The sequence below is a fragment of the Amblyraja radiata genome, chromosome 1 (genome assembly GCF_010909765.2).
Source record: "Amblyraja radiata isolate CabotCenter1 chromosome 1, sAmbRad1.1.pri, whole genome shotgun sequence".
NCBI classification, from domain to species: domain Eukaryota; kingdom Metazoa; phylum Chordata; class Chondrichthyes; order Rajiformes; family Rajidae; genus Amblyraja; species Amblyraja radiata.
Window position 1 is genome coordinate 75,267,769 of NC_045956.1, and position 13,080 is coordinate 75,280,848.

At 41.6% G+C, this 13,080-nt stretch overlaps 1 protein-coding gene across 2 annotated transcripts in view; it reads left to right on the top strand.

Annotated features, from left to right (window-relative positions):
• Positions 1 to 759: 759 nt before the first annotated feature.
• Positions 760 to 13,080, top strand: part of aff1 (AF4/FMR2 family member 1) — a 150,882-nt gene continuing 138,561 nt past the window's right edge. Inside the window, exon 1 of one of the 2 annotated variants that reach the window (XM_033024447.1) lies at positions 760 to 1,274. Coding sequence is in view for 1 of the 2 variants with exons in the window: in XM_033024430.1 (XP_032880321.1) it covers positions 1,258 to 1,274 (17 nt within the window). In the remaining variant the exon portion in view is untranslated. The remainder of the gene's footprint in view (positions 1,275 to 13,080) is intronic. The other variant, XM_033024430.1, reaches the window with a different exon arrangement.

The following is a 13,080-nucleotide window of genomic DNA, read 5'->3' on the forward strand; positions in this document are numbered from 1 at the left end:
CTGCAAATGTCTTCTCCGAAGCACGCCCAAACCAGCATTGGCCGATTCTGTTTGTAAATCCTCAGCTTTCATCTCCAACTGGTTCCCTGCACTATCCCATATAACTGCTGTAAATCAAACTATCACAACACCTCTAACAGTTCACCACATAACCCAGATCCCCATTCCTTCATCACCCCTCCTCTTCTCGCAGCCTCCCTGCATCAGTCATCCTCCCATCATTTCGCTGCATTAGACTTCCTCCCACAACACCTTCCTACACCACGGAAGATAGACACAAAATGCTGGAGTAACTCAGCAGGACTGGCAGAATCTCTGGAGAGAAGGAATGGGTGACGTTTCGGGTCGAGACCCTTCTTCAGACTGGACCGAAGATAGACACAAAATGCTGGAGTAACTCAGCGGGAGAGGCAGCATCTCTGCAAAGAAGGAATGGATGAAGGGTCTCGACCCGAAACGTCACCCATTCCTTCTCTCCAGAGATGCTGCCTGTCCCGCGGAGTTATTCCAGCTTTTTGTGTCTATCTTTGGTTTAAACCAGCATCTGCAGTTCCTTCCTACACATTCCTACATCACTGCATCTCCTCCAGCAGCAGCAGCAGCGGCGGCGGCTTGCAATCCACACCTTCCTCCCCTTTGCATTTGGGCAGGAACAAAGTCACAGTCACTGGACCGCCGCTAACCGCTCGTCTCGCCAGAAATAGCATGCCCAAATAAGGAAGGAAGCGGGCGGACTGCACCATTTCCTCCGCCAAAAGGTTTCCCCTCGCACAGAGCGGCTTATCGTGTTGTTATTGTTAGGAGGGAGGGAGAAGGGATCCAGAGACGGTGCAGAATAAGATCTTGCACCCACGGTGGAGGCGGCGGTGAGGTGGACGCTGATTTGGGCGCGTGTGTGTGTGTGCGTGCGCGTGCCTTGTCCAAGGGTCACCGCGCGCTCCCGCCGTTGGTCGCCCCTGAAGCAAAGTGCCCGCCCGGGTGGTGCTCGGCGAGTCAACGAGGCCGAGTCGAGTCGAGCCGAGTCGCTGCCCGCTGGGCCTGGCCACCGAGTGAGCGCAGTCGCACCATGTCCCGCAGCCCCTTGGCCCGGCCCGGCCCGGCCGCAACACCAGCACCCTCACCTCCTCCCTCTCCAAACACAGCGGCGGCGGCGGCGGCGGCGCAGCAACAACAACAGCAGCAGCAGCAGCAGCCATGTCTGAACCACTGAGGGGCTGCTCACTCTGAAGCTGATGGCAAGCTGCTGGCTTCTGCACCATGGCCACTCACTCCAGGTAAGCAGGGCTACCGGCTACTTACTGCCTTGGACATCTTCAGACAACCTTAACGTGTCAGCTGCAAACACCCCTCAAAAATACAGGGACTGTCGCTGGACGCGTTCCGGTAATGGGGCTTGGGGGCGTGGGAATAACCCTAAGGAGTTAATTGAAGTTTTCTGTTTGAAATACCTCCTTTAGATTTGTTCGTGACGGCCGCATAGGATTTTATTGTAGGTTCCGAAACTTGTCACTTGGGCTGGGGAAACCCGTTGTGACCAAAAAAAGAAATTCAATGGCTGTGTTAATCTGCTGATTTGGCAGTGGGCGAATGTACTAGAGTGAAAATTAATTGCTTTCATGTTCATTCTCACTGTTTTATTCAGTCGAAGCTGGTTTATCACAGTAGAAGCGGTTCTATGACTATTTTAATTTTAAATTCTCTGATCAGATTTTGACATCTGGCCTTGTACATCGGTACCATTATTACTTTTCTACTTGTGTATGTCCTGAGCTAAATAAGACATTGATTATTGTTTCCTCGGTCCTCTTTTCACGATTTTTGATCAAAGCAATGCCATACTTTTGATCTAGAGAACGATCCATATGTGTGATTGTACATTTCTAATGATGTAAAACCAGTTCAGTGAGAGGAAGTATCTATTAAAATTTGTGATATGGTGTAAATAATCCAATTCAGTTTTATCAGCTTGATTGAATATAAAGAGAAATGTGATTAAGATCTTAATCAAATAAAATAAGACATTTTGAGCTGCTATTAAATTCCAACGTTGCATAACTTCCTTCCTGTTTGTAGTTGCTGCTGTCTGCCTCATGATTTTTCTTCTCCTTTCTGTGTATTTTTTTTATTATTGTGTACTTAAAGAGATGGATCTCACAGTTTCCTTGCAGAATTCCAACATTTTTCAATTGGTATTTTATTATTGTCACATTTACTGATATACAGTGGGGGGAAAAAATGCTGTGCCTTTGAGGCAGATTGTATCATACATGAGTGCAATCATACCATATGTTGCTTCCACATCTTGCGTATAAGCTGTCAACAGTTTCCTTTTAACACCAATCTTATATTTCTGTAGATTAAAGCACTACAATTGTTTTTTTTTAACATGTAATTGGGTTTTAATGCTTATTGAAATGAAGATTGGCAGTGTCAGAGGTTTAGTTTGGTACAGTTTTGAAACCAGAAGACTTTGAAATATTCCAAATATCATATTGTTGTTTTGTCTATTTCTTTCAAGATCTAGTAGTTTTGATTTTCAATAAAATCAAACTGAGACCATCCTTGCTTAAGATCTTTGTAGTTGCCTTATAAAGGAAATTTCCCCACCAATCTGGGCTGGAATCCAGTTGTAATTCCAGAAGGGAAAGAACACTCTGGTAAACCACAGTGCTGCCCAGATCCCTTCGTTTGGTCTTGTCTGGTAATGCTCAATCAAGATGTACAATTTTCTCTACAAATCATGATTTAAAATGTTTCAGGTTTTTAATTTGTGTTTTGAAAAAATCCATTTTCAGTTTAACATTAAAAATAAAGCATTATAAGCACTATCTTGTACAAGTTTTAATTTGTGCAATTAAATGTACTTGATGTTTAGGTGACTAAAGACAACATGGGTCTTTGTGTTGCTAAACAAGATGCTTTCAGCCAAGACTGTTGTGCGACTGATGTTTGGCTTTTGTCTTTCTGGGGTGAGGGTGGGGGGTATTAGCTGAGGTTTCAAGTCCCATTTTTATCTAGTGTCCCTTCCCATAATGGTATTGGTGTGTACATGAGATTTTCCTCAGCCACTTTATACTTTAATAATCAATAAATATTTGCTTTTGGGTTCACTACAATAAATTAGTCAAGAAAATTTAAAAATAAGCACTTCATGATTGCTCAATGTAGGCGACGGAGATGAAAATCAATGAAATCATTAAACCTTTTTCTGTGTCTAGTTATCTTCCTGTATATTGTGTCATTGTTATTGTTCCTACATTGGTTTGGGAGGTAAAGCTTGCTTCACAGGCTCTCTTCATTTTCACACATAGACCATTAATGACAATGGAGGCACAAGGATCTGTAGATGCTGGAATCTCGAGCAATACACTAAAAGTGATAGAGCAACCCGCCGACTAGAGCAACCCTCCAACCCGTGGAGGGAAAGGACAGGCCACATTTCTGCTGCTTTCAGACTGGAGTCAGTCCACTCCTTAGCAGATGCTGCCTAACCCGCTGAGTGGTGGAAACCAGCATCTGCAGTTCCTCCAGCACTTTGTTTTGCCATTAATCACTATAATATTTTGTTGAAGGATCGGTGAAACCCGGCCATTGAGTGGGAATGTTGAAATCTACCTACTTAACAAGGATTCATGTGCTTGCTTAGTGCTGTACTTTAAAGTTCTGTTTTAGATTGGTTTAGAATATGATCATGTATGAACAGAGCAGGAACAAGAGCAGTTTGTTCCTTGATCTAACTGTAGGATAGGGCAATTGTACTTTCCTGCTCTCCAGACCCCTTGACCCAAGCAGTCGTTCCAGGTGCGACAGAGGTTCACCTGTGTCTCCTCCAACCTCATCTACTGCATCCGCTGCTCTAGATGTCAGCTGATCTACATCGGTGAGACTAAGCGGAGGTTGGGCGATCGTTTCGCCGAACACCTCCGCTCGGTCCGCAAGAACCTACCTGACCTCCCGGTGGCTCAGCACTTCAACTCCCCCTCCCATTCCCAATCCGACCTCTCTGTCCTGGGTCTCCTCCATTGCCAGAGTGAGCAACACAGGAAATTGGAGGAACAGCACCTCATATTCCGCTTGGGGAGCCTGCATCCGGCGGGCATGAACATTGAATTCTCCCAATTTTGTTAGCCCTTGCTGTCTCCTCCCCTTCCTTAGCCCTCGAGCTGTCACCTCCCATCCCCCAGCCCTCGGGCTCCTCCTCCTCCTTTCTCCTTACTTCTCCCCGCCACCCCCTATCAGTCTGAAGAAGGGTTTCGGCCCGAAACGTTACCTATTTCCTTCGCTCCATAGATGCTGCTGCACCCGCTGAGTTTCTCCAGCATTTTTGTGTACCCTTGACTCACTTGTAGTTTAAATGAATATCAATCTCTAATTTGAATATAGTAATTGTACCAACTTCTGCAGCTGTCTGGATGGCAAATTCCAAAGATTCTTGACCCTTTTAAGAGAAGATTTGTCTCTGCATTAGATTGAGGTGAATGACCCTTTATTTTGAAACTAGGCTCTCTAGTTCTAGAGGAGTCTCGGCGGCATATTGGCACAGCTAGTAGATCCACTCTCTGTGCTAGAGAACCAGGTTCAATCCTGATCTTGGATGGTGTTTGTGGCGTTTGAACATTCTCTCTGTGATTCGTGCATATCTCCCCACATCCCAAAGGTATGTTCCTAGATAGGTTAAATGCCATTGTAAATTGCCACAAAAAGCTGGAGTAATTCAGCGGGAGTCTGAAGAAGGGTCTCGACCCGAAACGTCACCCATTTCTTCTCTCTAGAGATGCTGCCTGTCTGAGTTACTCCAGCTTTTTGTGTCTATCTTTGGTTCAAACCAGCATCTGCAGTTCCTTCCTACACATTGTAAATTTCCACGTATATGGACGAGTGAGAGAATCCGGGGAGAGTAGATCAGAATATAAGGAGAATAACAACAATTGGAATTAATGTAGGAACAATGGACATGGTTGCTGAAGGGCATGTGTCTGTATTGTACATTTCTGAATCTAAGGGAAACCTCTTCTCAGCATGCACTCTGTCAACATCCATTAAAATTTTATAATTTGCAATAAGATCATCTTTCATTCTATTATATTCCCATCTTTTCAACTTTTATGCAGCATATTTTGCAATTTCATCTTCTGAATTACATGTGGCAGCAAATGAAAGAAGGCCATCGTAACCGCACATCAACAAACAGAATGTTAGAAGAACTGATGCCGGATCTTGTCCTGAAATATCAATTTACATCTTGTGCCTCCACAGATGCAGCATTCTGTTGCACCTGATTACAGGATCTGCAGTCTGTTTTGTCTTATGTCTACCACATCAAGACTTTCCTTTAGAGTAGGTAGTTTTCGATACTTTGTCCTGTGAGATGTCTATCATGCTTTTTGAATTTCACAACCACTGGTTACAAGAGCAAGACTGGTGTTAATCCGAAAGTAACATAAAACCACTGTTGATGTATGGGAATCAAGAGCCTAAAACCAAGTTCAGTTTTTTCCCCAGTCTAATCAAATTTGCACGCAGTGCTAAAACATTTTGTACTAAGAGGAAACATTTTATCAAATACATGTTATGTATTGGAAATATTTATTATAATATAGAAAACTGTGACATCTTTTAGGAAGCTTCAAGGTCAATTCACCACCCTAGTTTTTTAAACTATTTTGCTGAGGTTAATTTAAGCAGGTATTTTGGTAACTCATCTGCATGGCTCCAAATCAAAATATTATATTATTAGTTCATGTGCCATTTTTGAGGAAAATATGCTTGTTCTGCGTAATGAGCCAAAGGTAAAGGTTAATTTTGAGACTGCGGATGATGCGATCTACAGCAGAGAACAAATTGCTGGATCAGACAGCATATGTGGGAGGATTTGGACCGACGACATTTCAGGTCAGGGTCCTTCTTCAGACTGATTAAAATTTCCTAGCTGTAACATTGTTTGTCCATTTCCTTCCACAAATGCTGCCTTTCCCTCTGGTTATTTTATTTTGTTCAAGGTTAATTTTATCTAGCCACTTCAAGCTCAACCAGCTATTGCCAATTGTGTGTCGACTGCTCGTGCAAACTTCATACAGAGGACAATTCTGAAGCAATATCAAACTGCTCATATTCTTTTCTGCCTATTGTTACTTTAAATGAGAATGCAAAAGGAAAAGACGTGAAGGCAGACGTGTATTTCAGACAGAAGGGGGAAATTGTAATTGGGTATAAGAAAGTGATAGAGAAGTTAAACAAATGCTAGAAATACTGAAGAGACAATAGTTTAGAACGAATGAGGAACTAAATGAAATGTTAGTAAATAAGTAATAATGGAGAAGTTGGGCAAGCTGCAAACCAATAAATCTAAAGAATCTGATGACCCATTTTCCAGAGTTTTGAAAGAGCTAATATTGAAAGCGGTTTCAGAATATGACCATTATTGGGGCAAATGCTGAAATCTATCAAGCAAAAGACGAGAGGATTGAGCAGTCGACATTGATTTACAGAAGGAAATTTGGAGATCCTTTGAGTATGTTACTGATAGAAGTGATTAAGGGTGAACTGGTGGATATATATATTTTCAATGCTTTTGGTAAGGTCCAACAGGTCCAATAAGATAAGTAATTGAGTTGTCCAGCACAGAAACCGACTCTATGGTTCATTATGCTGTCCATCATTGCTCTCTATACTAATTCAATTTGCATGTATTAATTCCATAACCAGCTATGTCATCCTCATTCAAGAATCTATGTAGATATATTTTTAAATGTTGTTAATGTTCTTTTCTCCATCACTTCAGGCGGCATTTGAGATACTAGTTACTTTGTGTGGAAAACATTGATCCTTCAAATTGCCTTTAAACATCCTGCTTCACGCCTTGAATTTATGCCCTCTCGTTTGAGGGTGCATCCAATCTCTCTTTGTAACTCAGGCCCACTAATCCAAACATCCCTGTGATTTTTTTTCTTTTCTCTGCACCCTCTCTAGCTGAATCACATATTTCCTGTAGTGCAGCAACCAGAAGTCCAAGTGCTCTTAACCGATGTTTTGTACACATGTCAGATGATGTCTTACGTCTTGTACTCTGGTTCGGCTGATGAAGGCATACATAACATACACTTTCTTCATTGCACTTTCTCCCTATTTTGCAGCTTTGAGGGAACTTTGTACTTGTATCCCGAGGTCTCTATTCAACATTTCCCAGGGTCCTGTTAGTCACAATGTATGACCCGACCTTGTGCCGAACATGTCTAAGTTAAATTCCTTATTCCTTATTAGTTATCCCTAATCAGTGTTTGCCTTTGCAAATGCACTCCAAGTACTGGAGTAACTCAGCAGGTCAGGCAGCATCTCTGGAGAACATGGATGGGTGACTTTTTGCGTCGAGACCCTTCAGACTGACCAGAGTTTTCCAGCTCTTTGTATTCTTTTGTGTATTAATCGGCACTTGCAGTTCTTTGTTTCTACAAATAATTCTCAATATCCCTTCCAATAGCTTTCCCACCACTAATGTAAGGCCTACCAGCCTATTGTTCACTGGCATATTTCTGCTGCCTTTCTTCAATAAAGACTGCTTCCAGGAACAACATGAGGAGGGATTGAATAGAATGGAATTTTATTTTGTGGGGTTTAGAAGAATGAGGGGCAATCTCATTGCTAGAGTCAGTTATTAAAGATGGGATAGCAGCACATTTGGAAAGTGGTGAAATCATTGGACAAAGTCAGCATGGATTTACGAAAGGTAAATCATGTCTGACGAATCTTATAGAATTTTTCGAGGATGTAACTAGTAGCGTGGATAGGGGAGAACCAGTGGATGTGGTGTATCTGGACTTCCAGAAGGCTTTCGACAAGGTCCCACATAAGAGATTAGTATACAAACTTAAAGCACACGGCATTGGGGGTTCAGTATTGATGTGGATAGAGAACTGGCTGGCAAACAGGAAGCAAAGAGTAGGAGTAAACGGGTCCTTTTCACAAGGGTACCGCAAGGCTCAGTGCTGGGACCCCAGCTATTTACAATATATATTAATGATCTGGATGAGGGAATTGAAGGCAATATCTCCAAGTTTGCGGATGACACTAAGCTGGGGGGCAGTGTTAGCTGTGAGGAGGATGCTAGGAGACTGCAAGGATGCTAGGAGACTTGGATAGGCTGGGTGAGTGGGCAAATGTTTGGCAGATGCAGTATAATGTGGATAAATGTGAGGTTATCCATTTTGGTGGCAAAAACAGGAAAGCAGACTATTATCTAAATGGTGGCCGATTAGGAAAAGGGGAGATGCAGCGAGACCTGGGTGTCATGGTACACCAGTCATTGAAAGTAGGCATGCAGGTGCAGCAGGCAGTGAAGAAAGCGAATGGTATGTTAGCTTTCATAGCAAAAGGATTTGAGTATAGGAGCAGGGAGGTTGTACTGCAGTTGTACAGGGTCTTGGTGAGACCACACCTGGAGTATTGCGTACAGTTTTGGTCTCCAAATCTGAGGAAGGACATTATTGCCATAGAGGGAGTGCAGAGAAGGTTCACCAGACTGATTACTGGGATGTCAAGACTGTCTTATGAAGAAAGACTGGATAGACTTGGTTTATACTCTCTAGAATTTAGGAGATTGAGAGGGGATCTTATAGAAACTTACAAAATTCTTAAGGGGTTGGACAGGCTAGATGCAGGAAGATTGTTCCCGATGTTGGGGAAGTCCAGGACAAGGGGTCACAGCTTAAGGATAAGGGGGAAATCCTTTAAAACCGAGATGAGAAAAACTTTTTTCACACAGAGAGTGGTGAATCTCTGGAACTCTCTGCCACAGAAGGCAGTTGAGGCCAGTTCATTGGCTATATTTAAGAGGGAGTTAGATGTGGCCCTTGTGGCTAAAGGGATCAGAGGATATGGAGAGAAGGCAGGTACGGGATACTGAGTTGGATGATCAGCCATGATCATATTGAATGGCGGTGCAGGCTCGAAGGGCCGAATGGCCTACTCCTGCACCTAATTTCTATGTTTCTATAGATGGAAATTCATATACGGCTTGACGAGCTGGATGTAGGGCAGCAGGGGAAAAGACAATTCTCTCTAAGGAGGCTGGAAAATTGCACCGAGGGATAAGACCAGCCATGAAAGATCTTTGAATGCTGGCGAAGTCTTAGATGTTGATGGTCCCCTTCTGTGCCGTATGTTCTTAGAATAATAACTACAAGATAAAGATGCTTAATTGCTTGTGAAGTGTTTTGGAACTTCCAGAAAGGGATATTTTTATGTGTGTTTGTGCTCTGGCACTGCACCCCCAATTTTCTTTGTGAAAAGTACTTCATGATGAGAGCTTCTTTGACAAGATTTGATTGCCTCCATAATTGTTTCCTTCATAATTGTTAATTCTTCGTTCATTTCTTTGAAACCCCTTGGGATTTAAACTAATGCAAATTGCCATTGCAGTCTTAGCATTAGGGGTAAGGTCAGTAATGACCTTGTCAATTGCACCCATTTTAGAATGTCGATGGGTGTCTAATCTTCCTAGTCATAGTCATTAATGTACAAGGGCTATTATATATTAGCTATAATAGAGCGCGTATTAAATATTCCAGTCCTCTCTCCTGTAAGATTATGCCATTATCAGATAATATTATTACTCACACATGTTATCTACTTTGTATATATTGATACTTATAATGCAGTTTAAAATAAAAAATTGCCTGCCATCAATAGATTAATTTGGAGGCTTTCAAAAAATATTGTCATTCATGAAGTGTAGACATAGTCAGAAAAACGGAAATGAAACTGATAGTCTGTAGATACTTTAATCTGAAGCAGAAAAAGATAAACTGCTGGAAGAACTCAACAAGTCAAGCAATATCTGGGGAGGCAAAGGAATGGTCAATGTTTTAGGTAGTGACCCTGCATGGAACCAGAGAAGTTGGGAGGTGGAAGGTGGGGGTGGGGGGTGAAAAGTAGAATCCAATAAGAGAGGGATAATGGGCAGATGGAACAGTGGGGTTGGGTGGAATGGGAAATATGACGCCAATGTAGAGGAAGCTAAATCATGAGCACCAAGTTCAAACAGATGCCATCAACAATCCGCCCTTGGTTCAGGAATGATTTTGAATGGACTATATTGGCGGATCCAGATTAACATATGGGCCAGAATGGGTAAGGTTTCTGACATAGTGGAATTCAAATTCCTGTCCGTGGATCAGTGTTCCAAGCCTCTGGATAACAGTTCAGCAGCTTGACCACTGTGCCTCTACTTCTCGATTAATTCAATCAGGTTAGAGAAATGGTTGTTGAATGCTCACTCAAGCGAGTCCCATTTTCTTGAGCTGTTTCCAAAGTGCCCAATGGTCCTGACTGAACTGGTTACCTTCCTATTGCAAACCTGGTGTTTGTTGTCTATCTGTAATAGCTAAGCAATTTTGCATATTTTAGTGATCAGGAGGAGACGAATGCAAATATACAAATATTTCATTAAAAAATCTTCATGACATTGATGTTTGAAGTGAGCAGTCCATTACTGGATAATGAATGAGAAAAGATTCAACACAAATTTATGTGATGCGGTGAAATCTTGCCTTGAAGGTAAATGCTAGATGCCTGTTTAATGCTCTGAAAAGAGAAATTGCATTGTTAATTGACAATTTGCAGAGGTGAACATGACAGCAATTTCTGTTGTCAGTTTGGTTATTGCTGTTCCTGACTTAAGCATGCTATTGCTGTTTTTATTGAACTAGTACAGTCCTGTTCACTGCTGAACCCAAAGTATTCTATCTATTTTCAAGGTTAGGCTAATAATTCCACGTAAACTGGTAGGGCCACATGAGGATTGCCCAAAAGATCAAGTGATAGGAACAGAATTAGGCCATTCGGCACATCAAGTCTACTCCTAACCCTTCTCCTGCCTTCTTCCCCATACCCACTGTCACCTGTACTAATCACCAATCTCTATCTCTGCCTTAAAAAAAATCTATTGACGGCCTCCACAATCTTCTGTGAAAAAGAATTCCACAGATTCACCACCCTCTGACTAAACAAATTCGATCACCTTCCTAAAGGAACGTCTTTTAATTCTGAGGCTACGACCTCTAGTCCTAGACTCTCCCACTAGTGGAAACATCCTCTCCACATCCATTGTATCCAAGTCTTTCACTATTCCAATGAGGTCCCCCTTCATTCTTCTAAACTACAGCGCGTACAGGCCGAGTGTCAAACGCTCATCATATGTTAACCCACTCATTCTTGCGAACATTCTTGTAAACCTCCTCTGGACCCTCTCCAGAACCAGCCCATCTTTCTTCTGATGTGCCCAAAATTGCTCTCAATACTCCAAATGTGGCCTAACCAGTGCCTTTTAGAGCCTCAGCATTACTTCCCTGTGTGTTCCAGCCCTCTTGAAATAAATGCTAGCGTTGCTTTTGCTTTCTTATCGACCGATTAGACCTGCAAATTAACTTTTTAGGAATCCTGCACCAGCACTCCCTTATCAATGTACATTGCAGTGGAAGATGAGTGACATTGTTGACCGTATGTTGTACAATTTAATGACTTTTTATTTACAGTGCACCTTTAAAGTAATATGCAACTAAAAATAATGTGTTTAATTATAAAACATCTTGTATTGAAATCACGCCGCAATCTTTACATTTGTTTGGTAGGCATGTGTTGCTCTCTTGTGAATATTGGCACAACACTAAATTTAAACCTAGAGAAACTTGAATGGCACTCAGTTAATTTTGTATTGATTCCAGCAGGCACACATTTTAAATTTGTTTCAATAATCTCTTCAGTTGCAAGACAATTTCTGCTGCATTTACTAATCTTGGACTGGGTAATGCAGTATCTATTTTGTTACACTAGATCTGTGATTTTGAACTCTACTCATGAATATTATGTGTACTCATTTCCGTTCCAAGTAGTTAAACCTTAAATACCTAGATGGTGTAGGTGGCACTATTCACATTTTGCAAGCATTGAGCTCGATTTGAGTTTTTTATGTCTGCGTATGGTCCGTTGGGCTCCCAAGGCACATAATCTCTTTAAAACCAAACTGAGATTATAAATTGCACAATGACAAAATTAAGTAAATACGATGTCCCTCCATGGAATGTCTCTGGAGTTGTTTTCTGCGACTTTAGTGTTGGGTGAAGTTGGTAATTAAAATTTCTTGCACAGTTATGTAAACAGTAGACTGAAATTTATAGCCCACATTTTACACTGTATTTTGTTCCATGTTTTTTAGTTGGATGGCCTTTGCACTACATATAATATTCGTCAGGTAGTATTGCAAAACATCTCCTTAAAGATAATTGGCATTTGAATAGACTTTCTTTACATTTGTTTGTCCCCAGAACGTAAACCATGTTTAGGGTTTCTAAGACCAGTTTAAATGAAAATATATATATGCATGAGTGCAGAAAAAAACTCTGAAAAGATAGGATATAAATCTAATCATGTGACCAAAATATTAACTTGCACGTTTTTATTCTTACTGATGGCATGGTGTCATTTGTAAATTCGTATATGTTATTTACACTAAATCTCATCTTATTCTCTTTCCTTCCCCTTTCTGGTTTCACTGGGCTGTGCGCCTGCAGTGAGCAAAAGAGGAAAAGTTGATTTAGTTCAAATTTTCCATCTGAGTTTTCCACCAATCAAAAGCATGCAACACTTTGTGATTTTTGTCTCTTATCTGACATAGACACAGCTAAAATCCCAAATTTCACTGAGTCGGCATCAAGTGTGCCTTCTGACCACAGTAATATTCTTTGGTGGTGATCCAGATCATCATGTCTTCTCACATTTTCCTTTGTTTTCCTCTATCTGATGGATAAATGTAAGTATTTTTCACTTTGCATGGAAAGGAAGTATAAGCAAGAGCAGAAATTGATACCACGGGTGCTGGAAATCTTTAAATAAATACAACAGAAGCATTAAGCATATGGCATTAAGAGAAAAACAGAGTTGCCATACGACCAGTGTTATGATTGAGCTGGAATATGTGACCTGCTGTTAATAGGTTTCTTACCTGGTGGTAACAACCACACTAGTGACACGAATGAATCCTTGTTGATCTTGCCAAACCTCCTATGCAGTGCGACTGTCCTTCCTACA